Consider the following 19324-nt stretch of genomic DNA (forward strand, 5'->3'; position numbering starts at 1 on the left):
CACAGCCTTGTCCAATTCAGTGCAGAATGAAGGCCTCAACAAGGTGTCACCAAACAGACTAATCCTGAACAAAATGCACCTAAGTAGTCCTAGCAAAAGCTCTCAGTTTATCTCCAACTTTATCCATGGTTGCTTTTCAGCACTTGCCATGCATTGATTTCTATGACATCTTAAAATGACACCATAAGCTTTAATATCACACTTCTTTTGGAAGATTTAGTATCCACTATTGCTAGAAGTAATACATATGAATACTATAGCCGAAAGATTCTTCTCTTTTCCCGCAGTTCGTTTATTTTGTGCATTAGACAGCACTTGGTGTATGATCACCTGTTTAGTTCATTATGCCTCAATCCAGCAAAGCAATAAGCATATGCGTAACTTTAAGCCTGTGAGTAGTCCCATTGACTTCACTGGAATTATTCACTTGCTTAAAGTAAACACTTGCGTTCATGTGCTTAAGTGCACTTATAGATCAAGTCAAAGTTTCCTCTTTTGTGTGTGTGTTGCTGTGTTATGTGGATCTTTCAGACAGCAACACGGAAGGAAAAACTTTTGTTTTTAATTAGGAAATTTTTATTTCAAAATGACAAAATAATGCAAAGAGGACTTGAGGGCAGGTACCTGAAACTACTTTTATTTTTTTCTTTTATAATGACATACTTTCAGATTGACTGTGTCCCTTTAGTTATGATCAAGCCATTGCTACTTTCAGCTTCTGCTGTCTTCAAGACCTCTTGATGCTTGGTTTGCAAGCTTTAAGGAAAGTTTGAAATCTGATGGATTTCTGGGCTAAAAGGGTTTGGATCTTTCTTGAAGTGTGGCTCTTGGGAGGAAAACACCTTTGAAAACTCCACTTAGAATAGTCATGTTTTACTAAATTTCATTTTTAATTGTTAACTCCATTTTTAATTTAGGATGTTTGAAGAGGTTGGAAATCTACATTTATTAAATGGGAAAAATCAACAGTATAAACCATTACGTCTGCCTTGCATTCCTCAGAAATTAGTCCAATCTGTACAGACCTTTAGACTGTCTTCGCAAAGGACAGAAACAGGTGCAGTGTGTGTTTCTAATGATATTCTTTCTTTTATTTGTTTTGTGGGGGGCCAGAGGTGTGTGGAATTTGGTTAAAAAAGTAATGAAAATATAGAAACCATAGTAACTTATCTAATCAATAGTCTCTACTATGGCACTGAATTTGAACTTTCAATGGGAGTTGGACATCTTACTGCCCTTTGTGCTTTGAAAATCTCCCCCACCTCTGATTCTTGTCTCTTCTCTGCCATAAGGGACATGATAGTATTTTACTCATTTTAGGTAAATCCAGTACAAAGTATTGAAATATTAGAAATTTTGCATTGATAAAATTTTTCAAATACAAATAAAATATAATAACAGCATACATTAGTTTACAGTAAATCGCCTGGTACTTCTATACTGTGCAATACTTTTCCCTCAGATCCATATTAAATGCCAAGTTGATTAGTTTTATTCACAAGTTCAATTTAATTATGGCACACTGTTTAAATATAATACTGCTAACAATGTTAAGTAATGTTTATTGAATAATGCAGGTGGAGAAGAAAGAGACAATTCCATGGACCATTCAGGCATTGCTAGTATTTCCTTGAGCCAAATGGACAATGAAATACAGGTATGCAGTTCTCCACTTGAGGACATGATGCCACAGAATGTGTTTTATTTGTTTAAATTAAAAGCACTTAAATATTTCCAGGGATACTGTATCTTAAAACTAGATAACACAGGGATGTAGATGGCTCAGGATTTGGTAAAAGGGTAGAGAATCTTTCCCCCTAGGGTTGCTATTTCAAATCAAACTCCAGTCACTAGTGACTGAATGCTTTTAGTCTCTGATGGCCATTATGAAATGAGATTGGTCATCATACAATGCATTCCACCATTGCCCTCTTTTTCAAAATCCAGGTCTATGACTATGCCTTACGCACTCATACATGGTATCCAAGTCTTTTAAATGACATCAGAAGATTCACTTGGGCATGTTTAGCAAGATCTTGGCATCCTAAAACAGGGGCATGTTCCTGAATCACTGAAGAATCATCAGCTGGCTACCCCAATAAAGAATTTAATAAAGAACTGACGCCAAGACGCATTAGACTCTGTGGTTGACAGCTCAGTTTTGAAGATTAGACAGGGAAAATAAACCAGGGCCCTATATCTTAAAGGCTCAGACAGAGCCTCTCCATACACTGGAACAACCTGTACTTACATTTTGTCTCTCCCTCCCATGCCCAGAAAAACAGATTTTGTGGTATATTGAAATGTATTACAGCTTAAAGCACATCCAGTAACTTTTATTTTTTATGGGGGAGAGGGATAGCTCAGTGGTTTGAGCATTGGCCTGCTAAACCCAGGGTTGTGAGTTCAATCCTTGAGGGGGCCATTTAGGGATCTGGGGCAAAAATTGGGGATTGGTCCTGCTTTGAGCAGGGGTTTGGGCTAGATGACCTCCTGAGGTCCCTTCCAACCCTGATATTCTATGATTAAAATAAATAGCAATCAGTAAAATGTACCTAGCATTCATATTTATATTGTGAATACAGGCTTTTCATTTGGAAAGCTGCTTATTTTATGCTGCCCCCGAATGTCAAAGTGCTGCTGCAGAATTTAATATTAATAATACATAACTGCAACAGATATACGTTGAAGCAATTGTCAAAGGAAAAGGTAGACTTATGGGCAGCTAGGTGTGTGGTGAGGGTGGCCTTTTGCATTTTTAGAAGAGTGAAAGAGGAGTATCTTTCAGCACTAGAAAGGTGATGGGGGCTTTCTTTTCCCTACTGCTTGTGGCAGTTTTCTTACCTGCAGTTCTTCCTTCTAGGAGAAAGGAGTATTCCCTGTCTCTCTGTAGAGGGAGAGGTATACATGGCTCTTTTCCCTCCTCCTCTTATCAACCCCAGCATTCTCTATCCCTATAGGGGAGTGGGATTTTCTATTGGCTCCTTCTTTCAATTCAGTCCCAGAAAGCTCTCATATACTGGAGTCCACTGTCTCATGGTATGTCTGCACTGCAAAAACAGGGTATGTTCTTAATTTAGGTTAAAGCAGCAATGAAGACATGGCAACTCGGCTTTTAACTTTGGTTAGCAGCTACAGTCAAAGCCTGTAGAGGAGCCTGGTATTAAACTGTTAACCTGAGTTAATAGCCAAGTTGCTGTGTTTTCACTGCTATTTTAACCTGAATTAGCTAAACTCTGGATAGCTAACCTGATTTAAAAAAGACATTCACACGTGCATGCATACACACACAATGATCCTAGTGTTTTGCGGTTTTTTTCAAGCCAGTTTATAATTCAGCCCTCAGATCCACCTACTTCCCGTCGTGTCATCCCTTCAAGGACCATGCAAAGTATTATTCCAATTATAGTATTGATTTCTGGATTTCATATATGCCTTTATAGAAGAGTGAAAACCACAAATGCTGAATAATGATTGTTTTTGTTTTCTGTCAGCAAAGGTTTACACTGAATCAGACTATATACAGTATTGTAGCATTATGAAATCAGTACAGATTTTTTTTATGTTCTATAAGTTTTCTCTTCATCAATTTTCTGTATTTAATGAGTTAAGTTCTATTCCCATTTCTCCAAACATTAAGATAATTGACGGAATAGCTGGAACAATACAGTTAAACTAGTTCTTTCCTGGGTACAGATTAGTTCCAGATACATACAATATTAATTAAGGCCCTGTTTATGCAGAGGCTTTAAGCATAAACATTATTATTAAGCATGTGAATAGTCCCTATTGACAAAGTTGAGCAAATGTAAATGTTTTTGCATGATTGGAGTCTAAGAGGTCTTGGCATAATTTAACACACCATAATAGAACAAAGGGGGCTAAGCAGAGAAAAAGTCCAGTTATTTAGTAGAAACACAGTATACTGATACTTAACATAGGGTGTACTTTGGATTCACTGTTCACTTTGAGTCTAGTGAATCAGTTTTGAAAATGTCTCATAGCTAAAATATTTCAGATAGTGAATCTAGAGATACGCTGAACCACAAGGCTATCTAACCCATGAGTAAATTAGGTCTATTTTGGCCCCACAGCATTTAGCATCCACTAAACTACCTGGTTCCAGAATTATGAAATATTTTCTGGAAGATTTTAATGATCAGAATATGTAAAAGTCATACATCAGTTGCAGGATAATGCTTCACAGGGCAAAAGATGTAGAGAAACAGGAAACACACAAACTTAGCCATATTTTGCCATCTGTTACACCTGTACAACCTCACTGGTTTAAAAAGTGTTGCCCAGGAGTACCTGATCTTAGAATTTAGCCTATTAACTGTATTCTCTAAAATCCCAAACAGGGTGAGATAAGTTAATGAGTGTCCTCTTTTTGGTGCTCAGTTCATTTTGGTATGTGCTTTGCAAATAAAAAAAGCCTTTAAGCACCTTATAAAGTACAGTGTTTCTGCTACGTAGGCATTCCATTAAGGCACAGACATGTGCTACACACAGCGTGTAGGACCACCCCAGGGGGAACTCTGCTGGGCGGTATTAGTTCTGCTTTCTGGAACTCCCCAACACACAGGAACTGCAGGCTCACTGTATCTCAGCTTAGGAGTGTGCACACATCGGCCTTTAGAGATGGAGGCAGGCTATGGCCCCACTCTCTGCATGGCTGTGAAGGAATAACTACCAAGAATGATTTGGGTTTGCTAATAGACAAATCAAATGTGGGCATGAAACATGAAGCTGCCACAAAGACGCCAATGAGGTTTTAAGAGGGAAATTATAGTATTACTTTAGGAACCAGGAAATATTCCCCTCCGTACAACATTGTTGAGGTCATATTGGCAAAAGGACATCATTTGGGAATCCATACTGTAGAAAAAATGCTCATCTGGAGGTAATCCAAAGAAAAGCAGCAAAACAACAAGGTTTGCATGTTATGACCTATAAATAGAGGTTAAGAGGACAGAATTTGCACAGCCTAAGGAAAAGTCAAAATATCATTGCTGAAGTAACAATTTTGTAAATGCCTTCATTTGAAATATTTCCTGTGTTCTAGAAATTTAATGAGACTGCAGGGTCTAACAATCCCAAAATTGCCAAAGTTCCATCCATAGCAAGCTTGCAAAACCAAATGCAGTTCAGGTAACTTTTTTTAGTAAACTTGTTTTCATTGCTGAAATTATAGATGAAGATGAATTGCATGGAAATAATCCACATTCAGACAAACAGCAGCATTATTTCTGTTTTCTTAGGTTGCTAGTTCCTCAGAAGCAAACAACTTGCAAGCAATGGTTTGAAAATGAAGCTACAGTAATAGGTAAGGGGCTATTTGAGATTTTTGGATGGAAGGTGCTATCAAAATGCAAGCTCCTCTATACCCGGATAAAACATATGACATAAAAAAGATGAGAGGCCAAATTTTCATCCTGGAATAAATTGGGCCTCCATTTTTGCACCTGCAATTTGGTTACTTAGGCAATTTAGGTTTGTAGATGCAGTGAGGTTCTGAGACATCCAAGTGACTTAGAAATTATAGACACAAATTGGCTGCATAAAAATGGAAGCCAGTGTCTGAAACAGTGGTCAGAAAGGTGTAAGAAAATGGCAAGTAAAGGGCTGTAACAAATTAAGTGATTTTGCTGTCAAGAATGGTCGAAGTAAGATCTGATAAATAACTTATAAATAGAAGGGAAACAAACACTAAATAAGAGAATAAAAGACATAGGAGGGCAAAGAAGAATTGGGAGAATAGGCACAGTAACTGTAGTTTTTTTTGGTAAATTGTAAGGGAATAGGAATTTATTTGTGGGATACATGCTGAACAGGTACAAAATTAGAACAGAAATAAGAGAAGATAACCAATAATTTTAAAATCACAAGTCTGAGTTTTGGTTTCAATTGTATTTCCATGGTATTGTCAGGTTAAATCCTTGTCAGAAATTGTAGTGCAGTTTGTATATGTGAAGATCCTACCTATACCTCCCAGTACTGCAATGTGGGATCAGGATCCACAATATGTGGGACACTGCAAGTTTCACATTGTAAATCCTAAAATTTAGGACAAAAAGTCTGATAACATTTCCCATTTCCCTCTGTATCTTTTATCTTTCCCATCTTGTTTTTTCCCTATCGCTAGAGATTCCTCTGTCACTCCTTGTATGGGGATGCTTCCACATCAGCAGATCTGCTTCTATTCTTGTGTCTGCTACTAACATTCTCAGAGAGTAGTAGCATCAGTCAGGAGGAACAGAGAAAACCAGGCATTATGATAGCAGCCTAAGCAGTGCTTCCATAATATTGGAACAAGTGGCAGAATGATGGGAAAACTACTTGGAAAATGGCCACAAAGTGGGATTCCATTAAGATTACAGGTTTCAGAGTAACAGCCGTGTTAGTCTGCATTCTCAAAAAGAAAAGGAGTACTTGTGGCACCTTAGAGACTAACCAATTTATTTGAGCATGAGCTTTCGTGAGCTACAGCTCACTTCATCGGATGCATGCCATGGAAACTGTAGCAGACTTTATATATACACAGAGAATATGAAAAAATACCTTCATATTCTCTGTGTATATATAAAGTCTGCTACAGTTTCCACGGCATGCATCCGATGAAGTGAGCTGTAGCTCACGAAAGCTCATGCTCAAATAAATTGGTTAGTCTCTAAGGTGCCACAAGTACTCCTTTTCATTAAGATTACAGGACACTTGAAAAGCATTGTCATGGAATTTGAATTGGTTTGATCATCATCAAATGCTTTGCAGAATCAGTAAGATGAATATACAAATTCAGCAGCTTCAATACAAATGTTACCCAAACTAGTGTAAATGGTGGAGTCTCTGTAACTTGAAGTCTTTGGCTATGTCTACACTACAAAGCTTACAGTGGCACAGTGTACGGCTCCAGATGCGCTGCTGTAAGATCTCCTGTGTAGCTGCTCTATGCCGACAGGAGAGAGCTCTCCTGTTGGTATGATTAAACCACTGCCAATGAGTGGCAGTGGCTATGTCGATGGAAGAGCATTTCCTGCCAACATAGCGCTGTCCATACTGATGCTTTTGTCAGTGAAACTTATGTCAGTTAGGGATGTGTTTTTTTTCACGCTCCTTACCAACAAAAGTTTTACTGACAAAAGTGCTAGAGTAGACATACCCTTTCAATCATGATTCAGTAACTCAGCCAGGTCTATTCTAGGAGTGGGTGGGTGAGGTTCTGTGGCCTACAATATGTAGATCATGGTGGTCCCTTCTGACCTTAAAGTCTGCGAGTCTATGAATAGCAATGTAAAGTTAGTAAACATTTTCAAGTACCCTTTTCCCATATCAGGTTTCTCATTTTAGCTACAAGAACTATCTTTTTTAAAATAAATGCTATTTGTTATTTGTGATACAAACAATGCCAACTTCTTTGTATAGGAAACAAAGATGCTGAATGTGCAGATAAGGGAGCAGCAAGTAAGTCAAAAGATTCTGCGTATATATCTCAAGTAAGTTAAACATTTTTCTTGTTTAACTAGTTATTTTTTTTAGAATAATGAGATTACTCTGCCTGAAATGAGACTACTGGCAAGAACAAGGAGAGCAGGATTTAGTCCTTGGTTTTTACAGCCTTCAATACAATCATTTATCTGCACATTAAAGACTTTTTTTTCAATTTTAAAATGATATGTTCCTCCAATATCCAAGTCACCCCTAAAGATAGCTTAAGTTCACTACATATCCTCCAAGATGTGACAATTTTTGAATTAACATACTCATGATACTTGTAAAAAGTAGAGCTTTCTGTCAGGGCAAGAAAGTTTTTGGATAGTGGTCAGATCGCTATGAAATACCATGCATTCTTTCGGCACAGTCAGCTTGTTCGTGACTCTAGGACCTCAATGAAATGACTTACTTCTATAGTTTTGTCAGGGAGGAGAAAACGTGGTTACTATAATATAGGAGTGTCCCTGAGATTCTGTTTTGTGGCTGATTGAACAAAGGAGTTGTTGCTGTAGCAAGCAAGCTTTAGTGTCTTCTTTTGTTTTGGATTATTAAAGATTAGTCCTCCTGGAGGGAATTTTTACTGAAAGCCATATCAGCTGGTAGTGAAAATTGTGCGTTTTATATCTATAAGAGCTCTGAACCTTTCTGTTATAAAATTTTTCTTCAGGAGGCTATGGGCTTTTTGTTGCACAATGAATTTCAGGTGGCTGAATAAAGAACTTTTATTAAGAAACCAGGGACTTCTTTGGTTGGTTGGTTGGTTGTTTTTTAGAAACAACAAGTGGGCCAACATTAACTTGTGAAATTTTCTGGTACATGTTTGTGGATTTTGGTATTAATTAAAGTCACTAAATAATTAGAGTGTTACCTAATATGAACCTATTTTGATTTATTACTGTATTTGTATTATGGTAGAGATGTGCTACATTCAGATTGCCATTGCACTAATAGTTTGGGAATTAATTGTATACAGAGCCTGGTTCAAATAAGGTGGTAGAATGAGGTACAAATTATATTTCCATATAACAGTTGATTTCTCTGCGCAATACAGGAAATTTACCTGGTGTAAGGACAGATGGTGATACTTCCTTGTTCCTTTTGCTGCATGAAGGCCATTTATTTTCTACAGAGGGTAGATGTTGAGAGGATGCACTGATTCATCACATACCTCAATCATTCTGCCTATATGCCCCTTCCTCAGCCAGCACTAGCCAATTTTGGGGCTATACTGACTCCTATAGTCCCGCAGCTGAGTGGTGCTTGTGGCAGCTTTCAGCCACTTCAACCTCTTCCCAGAAACTTTCTATCTTGGGACCCCTGTATCTACACTGGCAGAAGCTCAGAAGCTGTCCTATAAAATAAGATATTCAACATTTTTGTCCTTTCTACTTCATTATGTACAGACACATCACAGTGGCACCTAGAAGCCAGTGCTTAATTTGTGCCAGAGCTTGCCAGGGCTGAGCCCTGGCACCTCTAGGTGTGGCAGATCATAGCCTGGTGCCTCTGGGCTTGCCACATCAGTTATGAGAGTAAAAAAATTGCTTGAGCCCCAGCACCTATTTGCTTGAGCCCTGGCTGGCACCTCTTTCATTACAAATTAAGCACTGCTAAAGGCCCCAGCTGAGATCAGGCCCCATTTTCCAGCCATGCCAGAAGAAAGACAGGAGGCAATGCATGTGGTTTAATTAGGTTGCAGCTTTATTCATTTAAAACATCTGGGCGCATTTGACAGTAAATTGTACAGTGCAGGTCATCATCATTTTCTTAATCATTGGCACATAATCCCCAACCTGGTACCCTGCCCACCCCTTGTCTGAGGCAAGAAAGGAGCTAAAAAAGAGGTGGGACATCTTCCCACTGTACCAGACATAAGAGCCCCAACCCGCGCTTACTCAGATCTCTTTACGGAGAATTCCCTTCAGATCCTCTTCTAGTCCCTTTTGTCCAATAACCATATTCTTTCCATAATGAGTACATGCCTTGGACCTCCACCATGAGTTTTACTTACTGAGATGAGACATTATAACTTATCCCCTCAACCCCAGCCCACCAGGTCCCAGAACCGCTGTGGGGAAGGCAAAAAAACGCATTTCGCCTCCTCCAATCACGAGGTGAGGGAAAAATTTCTTCCCCACCTCCAGAAAAAAAGGGTATCTAGCATAAGCACACAGCAGGTCCTGATGAAACATGGTCCCTAGGCAGATTTTATGGGTGGGTGCTACCAGCCCAATTCAGGTAAAAGAGAGCGTCTCCAGGGCTGCATTGGGTATAAATACCACCCTCATATACTCCTCCAGTCAGCAGATCTCCTGCCTGGTCCAGTCCTTTCCTGCTTGTCCCTGCTCTGTACAAGTAAACTTTCCTCCCTTTCTCCATCTTTGCTACTAGTTAGGTGGGGGACCCTAATGGGACAACAACCCTTTTATTTGAGACAGCTGGACAGGGACACACCACATCAAACTGAGATGAGCACATTGTGCTAGGCACTATACAAACACATAGTAAGAGACAGGTCCTGCCCTAAAGAGCTTGTAGTTTAAATACACAAGATACACCAAGGAAGTGAAATGACTTGTTTGAAGTCACACAGCAAGTCAGTGGCTAATCTAGATCTCCGGATTCCCAGTCCGTTGCTCTGTCCTCTAGCCCATATTGTATCCCCTGACTCCCTACAGTACCTTAACTATGTGGAGTTTGTGGCAGCTTTCTGCTATATGTAAAATCTCTCTTTCACACACATTAAATATAGCTTTATAAAATTGGTGCACATCAGCTTTTCGTCAAAGTGAATTACAATTTTTAAATATATATATTTTTAGAATTGCAAATAAACTGGAGTGAAACCCTAACCCTTCCCTGTTCCCACAAAGCTAGAGCAAATAGACTCTGTGCAGCCCATGTGAGTGAGAGTATGGGGCAGCTTCACAGACCCTGCACAGCTTCTCTATCATTGATTTCAATAGGAGCAGGATCCAGGACCGCTTTCTCTTGGCCTCATTTGATGCATATCCCTTTGTGGTGTGCTGTGTACAAGTGGTCACTTCTGCCATGTACAGAGGTTACAGAGCCCCATGCACCCCCATGCAGGGGAACAGCCATGTGCATGGGCAAATTTCACCCACTCAGAATAATTAATAATTAAGACATCTTCTACCAGATTAAACTAAAGTGCTAAATCCTCAGTTGTAATGGACAAAGTTGCTATAGTGAAAAGCAGCCACAGCCTCCATGGCACTAGATATGCTCTAGATCAAATAGGAATTATTTATGGAAGTTATATTGTCTGTGTAATGCAGGTCAGACTTGGTCCCTTCTGGCATTAGAACCTATGAATTTCACTGGGCTCTCTGGGAAGAGCCAGCACAATCTAGAAGAGCAAATAATGCTGCCTGTGAAGGAGGAATGGCCAGGTGGTGAAAGGATGTGCTGATTCAGTGTTTTGTACACAGATCTAAAAAACAAAAGAATTTGGTTGCTAAACACCAGGACTGCTTATTTCACTGAAACCACCACAGCCAGATAAAGGAGTATCCCATAGTCAAATATATATGTACTAACAACCATCCCCCAACCAAGTAATGATCATCCACAGGTTTCTGAATCCTTAAATTGCACAATCTAGACAAAGGTGGGGAAAACTGAACTTTAACTGTGTTAAACTACCAAGATTGCACTTTGCAACTTGTCATGGTAAAGCTCATTGAGTTTTCAGATAAATGCAATTTTTGCCTGAGTAAGGACTGTAGGATTTGGTTAATTAAGGACAGGCAGCAAAGGCCTCGATTCGTGGGAAAAGAGTTACATAGTAGAGGTCAGTTTAAGGATTCCAGGATTTGGCTTATTTAGTTAAATCAGGTTACTGAAACCCGGAGTGTGTTTGTACCTTTTTATTTCATAACCAATGTCCCATACAGTTATCACAGTAGAATTTTTGTAGTTGTTCCACTTGACTCTGTCTTCCAAATATAGGATTCCATTTATTGAGGTTCATAGATTCCAAGGACAGAAGGGACCAAGTCTGATCTCCAGTATAACTCAGGTCATAGAACTTCCCCAAAATAATTCCTTTTGACTAGACACTGCATTTTAAAAAGAAAATTCCAGTCTTGATTTAAAATTTGCCAGAGATTTAGATTCCACCATGACTATTGGTAAATTGCTCCAATGCTTAGTTACCCTCTCTGTTAAAAGTTTACACCTTATTTTCAGTCTCAATTTGTCTAGTGTCAACTTTCACCCATCAGAACTATGTTTTAAGTTCTAATAAAAGCTCTCATTTTGAGTGCTGCTTGTAGAGAAGGATCTCCTTTACAAAAATATCACCTGTGTCCTGGTGGAGATTTCCTGTTCAGAGTTCAAGTGTCCATTCTCATCTAACCTTTCCTTTGGGAAGAGAGAATCTCGGTGAACTGAAGTATGTTCTCATGGTGATGTCCCCTAATTCCACTAGAGAGTACTGAAAGGTTATCCCTTTCCACTGCTATTAAAAGCATTAAATCTAAATAGTTCCACTGTGAGAAATATAGTGATCTGTTGGAGATGGGTAAGGTTGAGGTGGCTCTTCCATTCTAAATCCCTATTTTCAGTCTTTTTATAAGTTTTCCCAGTTTCTTTTTGTGCTGCAATTTTTAATGTATGGTCTCAATCCAGCTGTGATTTTTTGTAAACCACATAGGTTAATATGCAAAGGTAACTATAGTGTGCATATGTAGTGGTGTTGGTCCCAGGATATTAAAGATACAAGGTGTGTGAGGTAATATCTTTTATTGGACCAACTTCTGTTGGTGACAGTGACAAGCTTTCGAGCCCTGTGTAAACTTGAAAGCTTGTCTCTCTCATCAACAGAAAGTGGTCCAATAAAAAATAAAATATATTAAAATTTTAGCAGTTTATTAAAGTCTTCCCTTATTTTTTATGAAATATTAAATTTTTACCTAAACAAAGGAGACAAAAATACAGTCAATATATTTATTGATAAAAGGACTATTGACATTTTGTAAAAGATGAAAATGCCATAAGCTTGTTTTTTATTATGTGACATTTCTTTTTAACAGAATGTACACACAGAGTGTTTTATTAAGTCAAGTGAGGATAATCCTGAAGCAACAGAAGGAAGTAGTGAACATTTTCTGCAAACCCCTGAAATGCCTTTATTTATAAGAACACCAAAATCTAATGGGAAGAAAGCCCAGTTCCCTAAAACTCCTCCTTTTGAATTGTAAGGTTTTAATTTTATTGATCTTTCATGAATCATGTGATGTTGATATGCATTTTATAAATATTTTGATTAATTTTTCTATGCAAAAACACACTTTTTTTCCTGCAAGACAGTGCTGAACAATGTTCGGGTTTTATTTAAATTATTATGATAGCAAATAGAATTTTGTTTTGGAGGGACGTTCATACTGAAGCAGACTTGAAAGAGAACATTTATACATTCAACAGTGTACTGGGCACTTATTCTTTGTTTTTCTTTTGCTTTATTTGGGGCATTGATGCCTAAATAAGGGCCTTTTCCCCCTTGATTTAAAATTTGCCAGAGATTTAGATTCCACCATGACTATTGGTAATCTAAAATGCTTCTTACTCTCTTTGATACTGAAGTGAAATCATAATCCTGCATTTATGATCTCACACTCTATTGCCATTGGGAAAACATAAATCTGATATTATTTCTTAACTACAGAATCTGCAGGAGAAAAAGATCTGCCTGTTTATGTAGCCAGAAATGGCACTGGCTTCTTTTGCTGCCATGTTAGATTTGAAATTCATGTCTAACTAGCTCTCCAGCACACTAAATCTTTTTCAGCATTATTGCTTTCCAAATAACTCTCTTGTTGAGGATTTGTGTATATGAGATTGTATTTGATTGCTTATTTTTTTGTTTTTTACTTCCAATTTCTTGCCACATATTTGTAACAAGTTTAAATGTTTCCCCGGTATGAAAGTCCTTCTGTTAAGGGATATTTTTACAGTATATTATTGATTTTAGTATTACAGCATTTATCTGTAAATAAGAACCAATGTTTGATCTTTTGCTCTGACTGGCTACAATGAGCTCACTCTGCTTCTCCTGGTGGAGAAAAGCTCCATAGACAGGGGTTATTTATGACTGTGGGAAACATTCAAAGGCTGAACGTTTTTTTTTAATCTAGTGAAAAAGTTGCTAGACTGTGTGTTTTTTCTTTCTTAAACTCTTTGCTTGGGGCATCCGTTCAGGGGGAGAAACATGTGACATGCTTAGAGTTGCCCTGTCTCAAAAAAGATATATTGCAATTTGAAAAGGTTCAGAAAAGGGCAACAAAAATGATTAAGGACATGGAACGGTTTCCACATGAGGAGAGGTTAATAACACCGGGACTTTTCAGCTTAGAAAAGATACGACTAAGGGGGATATGATGGAGGTCTATAAAATCATGACTGGTGTGGAGAAAGTAGATAAGGAAGTGTTGTTTACTCCTTCTCATAACACAAGAACTAGGGGTCACCAAATGAAATTAATAGGCACCAGGCTTAAAACAAACAAAAGGAAGTATTTCTTCACACAGTGCAGTCAATCTGTGGAACTCTTTGCCAGAGGATGCTGTGAAGGCCAAGACTATAACAGGATTCAAAAAAGAACTAGATAAATTCATGGAGGATAGGTCCATCAATGGGTCCAGGTTCAGGAATGATGTCCCTAGCTTCTGTTTGTCAGAAGCTGGGAATGGGTGACAGGGAATGGATCACTTGATGATTACCTGTTCTGTTCATTCCCTTGGGGGGACCTGGCATTGGCCACTGTCAGAAGACAGGATACTGGGCTAGGTGGACCTTTGGTCTGACCCAGTATGGCTGTTCTTATGTTCTTATGAGTAATACTGTTACCTGCTTTGTGCTACAGGAAGCAATTGTTGGTGTAAGGGCCAGGAATTAATGCCTGGTTCTGATTTCACATAGGTGTAAATCAGGAGTAACTCTGTTAAGGTCAATGAAGTTACACCAATGTAAAACCATTGTGAGATCAGAATCAAACCCAGTGTACCTAGGGTCTTCTATTAAAACATAGGGAGACTCTGTTTTATAACTCTCAAGATAAAATGCTTTCTTAAAATGTTTCTTCCTTTCTTTCATTACAGGAGTCATAATTTAGGTTGTGAAGGACCAGCCCCCAAATCACCTGCTTTTTCTTTTCTTATGCCCTGTACCCAGAAGTCACCTGGCTTTAATTTATTTGACTCATCTATATTTGGAGCAGAAAATTTATCAGACCAGGTAATATTGAATCTTAAAGATATGATCTGTTGATTTTCTCAAAGTGAAGTATTCTTAGAAAACTTCATTGATTGCGTAAAAGGTTTCCAGCATCCTTTGTGTTCACTTACGTTGTCACTTGTTTACTAGCTTGTTTATTTTTATAAAATATAACCTTTGGCACTGCTTTTCTACTGCTAATTCCAGTACGAGAATTTCAGCTCAGGTATGAATTTTTTCTCGCTGGGGCTGGCCCTTGTGCATTTGGTACAATGGAAGGCAACAGGGCTCAGATTCTCAAAGGTATTTAGGTGCCTAATTCTGATGGAAATGAGGCACTTAAATACCTTTGAGAATCTTGGCCAAGGACCCTTCTGCAACTTTTGGCTCCTGAACAGGGAAAAGAGGAGATGGTTCCACTACTCTTCCCTTCCTTCAGCCTTCACTGTTGTGTCCCCCTCTTCCGTGCATAGCTCCAGTGCCAGCCTCTGCTTAGGTTTCCTAAGAGGCAGCAGAAGGAAATTGCTTTGATTCTTATCAACTTGAAAAACAGCAGTGAAAACTGACAGGACTTTGCAGGTACAAGCAAACAATGCATTAGTAACACTCAGTTCCAGTTTAGAAGGTTTACTTTGCAACCATATATTAGGGTTTTGGTTTTTTTAAAATTATTTTAAAGAAAGCTTAGTTTCTGCAGAAGGTGATATCATTTCCATGGGAAAGTTTCCTACTCATGCAGAGCAAATGGATTTTTCAAGCCCTGAATATGAATATGATGTCATCCCAAGTTATCTTTTGGTTGAGTTTCTGTTGTGTAGGCCCACTGCCATGTGTAAGCCTGGTTGATCTGGCTGGGGCAAAAAGGACATGGCTAGAACTCCATGGAGTACTTAGGCACTGGGAGCTGAACCAGCCCCCTGCTGCTCCCCAGGATGGAGAGTCGCAAATGTAGCATTGAGCCACTTTTACCTTCCTGTTCCCCATCTTCACACCTCAGCTGCATAGAGCATCTGAGGATTGATCCCCTCATGTTGTCTGGTCTATAGAACTTTTCAGAAGCCATATGGAAAGATTAGTAATTAATCGGAACATCTTTATAAGATGGCTTACAAGAGTAGTGAGTGCTTGTAGTGAGGGCTTACAAGAGTAGTGAGTGCTTGTGCTCGAACTTCATTTAACAGAAGAATTATAGAATTGTAGAACTGGAAGGGACCTTGAGACCATCTAGTCCAACCTCTGCACTCATGGCATGGAGATCAACAACTTTTTACTGCAGTAGCTCTTTGGAATGTAGGATATAGCTTCATACACCAAAGAGTAGTCATATAAAGGCTATCCAATAGGGTGACTTTAGATGCCATCTTTCTGAGAGTTATTGATTACTTTTTGGAATTAAAGATGGAATAATAATGACAATATTAGCCCTTTGCAGGCATATGCTGCCGGAATTAGAAGCTGGTCAAAAGTTGATTTTGGGACTGTAGTTTTACTGGTTACCACTGCAGTCGTTGAATCATCTGTAATCTTTAAATATTGACTGAAGAGGTAAAACACACTATTTTAATGTCTTTAAATGTAACAATTTAGCTAAATTAAAAACTTTAATCATTATGAAATTATGTAAAATTAATCAATACTTACATCAGTATTATAGTTTATATTGTAGTTTTCTCATCTGCTAAACATAATGGCTTCTATGTTTCAGACTGATGAAAGTTATTCTGCAGGAAATATAAACCCTATTTCCCCACACAAAGATATTGGTAAGCTTTGAAAGTGAAAAGTAGTTTTATATTTCATATTCATGTAATTGATAATTTAACTACATGTGGCTCTGTTCAAAAAGAGATCCCTGATGAATAGAAATGTTGTTCAATAATGATGCAATAGTAAAACTGTGACCCTGTAATTAGTGGCCCATTGTATATATGTGTATTTGAAACAGCACAAAATATGTCCCTGAATATTACATCAGAGCCACAAAAACTGGACAACATTTACATGAAGGAGGAGGCAAGAAGAAGTGGGAGGAGAGAGGGAGGCAGTGGAGGGGCAGGGGGAAGTCTGGCATTAGATGTACTTGGAACAATCCATGAGAGAGAACACCAAGGTGAAAGGAGCAATTCTGAGAGCTTTGTCACTCATTAAAAAACCTCATTTCTGTCCTATTAAATGTTAAACAGCCATAGCACAGCTAATGCCTATGGGTTACCCCAAGGCTTCCACTTAATTGTAAGTGCACGTTGGTTCTGTTAATAACATTTTGGGTTATCAATGTAAGAAGGAGAAGTTGTGTATCTTTGGGCATCTCTAAAGTACAAGTAATGTTTCCATCTTGTTAGTGAAATGCTTGGACCTGACTCTGCTTTCACTTCCTTCTGTTTAAATCAATGTAAAATTGAAGTGAATGAGAGGAAAATCAGCCCCTCTGGGCCAGGTCCTCAACTGGTGTAAATCAGCATTGCTCCAGTGAAATCAAGGGTGCTATTCTGATTTGTACCCTCTTGTTAACATCCTGCCCTCACTGAAGTCAATGGAAGCTTTGTGCCAGGATTTCACCCTCTGTCTCTCTATAACCTCATAGTTGGGAATTATACTCTCATCTCATTTGGAGCACTAGAACTTCAAAGGCCAGTCATTATCTGTTAGAATATAGCGAAGCAAGTATATATAATTATATACATATGTATGATACAAGCTCATCTTTATCACATTTCTGTATGTGCAGGGGTCCCCTTCACCAGTCCTCAGCAATCCCTCTTGCTAGTGACAGGTGCGTCAGACTTGGGCTGGGGAGCACATTTGGGAGACCTCAGAATACAAGGCCTCTGGTCTCAGGCGGATCTCGCGCTACACATCAATGTCAGAGAGCTAAGAGAAGTGCACCTGACATGCCACACTTTCAGAGCCCACCTAGCAGGGAGATGTATATCAGTCATGACAGACAACACCACAGTGGTGTTTTATATCAACAAACAGGGGGGGTGCATGCTCCTCTCCCCTCTTCCAGGAAGCCCTCATTCTGTGGGACTTCTGTATAGAGGACTCCATATACCTGCAAGCATCGTACCTCCCTTGATTCCAGAACAAGTTGGCGGACCATCTGAGCAGGTTGTTCCACGGCCACAAGTGGTCCCTTCACCCGGACGTAGTGAACTCAATCTTAGAATATCATAGAATCATAGAATAGTGGGGCTTTTCATTTTGTGACCACTTTGTAAGAAAAGAGATCGTTTTACAGAACACCTCCCCTCTCAACACCCAATCCCTCTAAAGCTTGTCTCAAAATATTTCATTCTGTGGACCATCAGGAAGAGCTCTATAGAACGCCATGAAAGACTCTAATCAATTAGATGCAACTGTCTTGCTAGCCTTCATTGAATACAGTGTCTCGGTAATGGGAGCTCCATTTCTAATGCATGAATAAACATGCCATTGTATGCTGATATTCAACAGGATGTTAAAATACAGTACATTATTTCAGAAATACAGTCAATTGCAGTTGTCTTAAAATAAGATTTCATCTAATTTAACAGATTAATTAAAATATGTATTCCCTCTAGGAAGCTTATTTGGGAAATCGGAAAATGAAGATGTATTTACATTTTCCTTTCCATCAGAGTCGTCTTCTCATGCATATGGGGAAGGAAAAGATGACTTCAGCTTTCCATTTGCATTTGGACAGGATCAGAGATCATCACATTCTTCCTCTCTGAAAGGTTTTCACTCTTCATCACAAAATACAAAGCCATTTACACTCTTTTGAATAGATTTCTTGACTTTCTTTTGAATATTTTTGCTGCTTAGCCTTGACCCTTGTTTTCAGCAACTTAAGAAAAATTCATAACATTTCACTTCTCTGTCATTTAATGTAAGGTGACATTACTGTACTTGCATCAAGAGCATTTAAATATTCTCCACTGATCATACATGCTCTTAGATGTTTTTATTTTTTTTATCACTTTAATGATTTAATGTATTGTTTGCATGAAACCTTTTGATAAGCTCTCCTTTAACCTGCACACGTTAACATAAACAGAAAAAATATCAATGGCAATAGCATATTCCGTTTATTCAGTACCTCTTACTGAATATTAAACCTCCGTGTTGAATACATTAAATGTATGATATCAAAAAATGGAGGCTGGTTTTGGTGTCAGTAATAGCAACAGAACACTTGTTGTCAGTGGTATAAATACTGTTTTGTATGGTTTTAGTTAACTCATTTATTGTAAAAAAAAATAACCATTTTACTGCAGCATTAAACAGTGTTTGAATTTGTTTATTGGGTTAAATACAGCATTCAGAAATTGGCTGATTGTCTCATTTAAAGTAAAAATTTACACATTTTTAAAATAAACTTGTTTGTCAATTACCGTATATGTTTTTGTGAATGAGTGTTTTAGTCAACTTTGCAAACTGAAATAATTCTGTAATTAGAGTATTTGATATTTTGGCCAGAATGCACAAAAGGAGTTAGGTGCCTAAATCCCAGTTTTGGTACCACTGTGATGCACAAAACACCCACTTAAACCCCAGAGCAATTCACAAACCCAGGGAAGACAGGCATTCAGCCACCTAAGTTGTGTGTGAAGTT

At 38.4% G+C, this 19324-nt stretch overlaps 1 protein-coding gene across 1 annotated transcript in view; it reads left to right on the forward strand.

Annotated features, from left to right (window-relative positions):
• The window catches only part of C6H14orf39 (chromosome 6 C14orf39 homolog), a 49827-nt gene extending 31334 nt beyond the window's left edge, over positions 1–18493 (forward strand). Inside the window, exons 7-12 of the mRNA XM_073350357.1 lie at positions 5262–5326; positions 7423–7493; positions 12549–12712; positions 14613–14748; positions 16433–16490; positions 18291–18493. Of these exons, the coding sequence (XP_073206458.1) occupies positions 5262–5326; positions 7423–7493; positions 12549–12712; positions 14613–14748; positions 16433–16490; positions 18291–18493 (697 nt within the window). The remainder of the gene's footprint in view (positions 1–5261; positions 5327–7422; positions 7494–12548; positions 12713–14612; positions 14749–16432; positions 16491–18290) is intronic.
• Positions 18494–19324: the final 831 nt, after the last annotated feature.

Source organism: Lepidochelys kempii, chromosome 6, assembly GCF_965140265.1.
Source record: "Lepidochelys kempii isolate rLepKem1 chromosome 6, rLepKem1.hap2, whole genome shotgun sequence".
Lineage (NCBI taxonomy): Eukaryota > Metazoa > Chordata > Testudines > Cheloniidae > Lepidochelys > Lepidochelys kempii.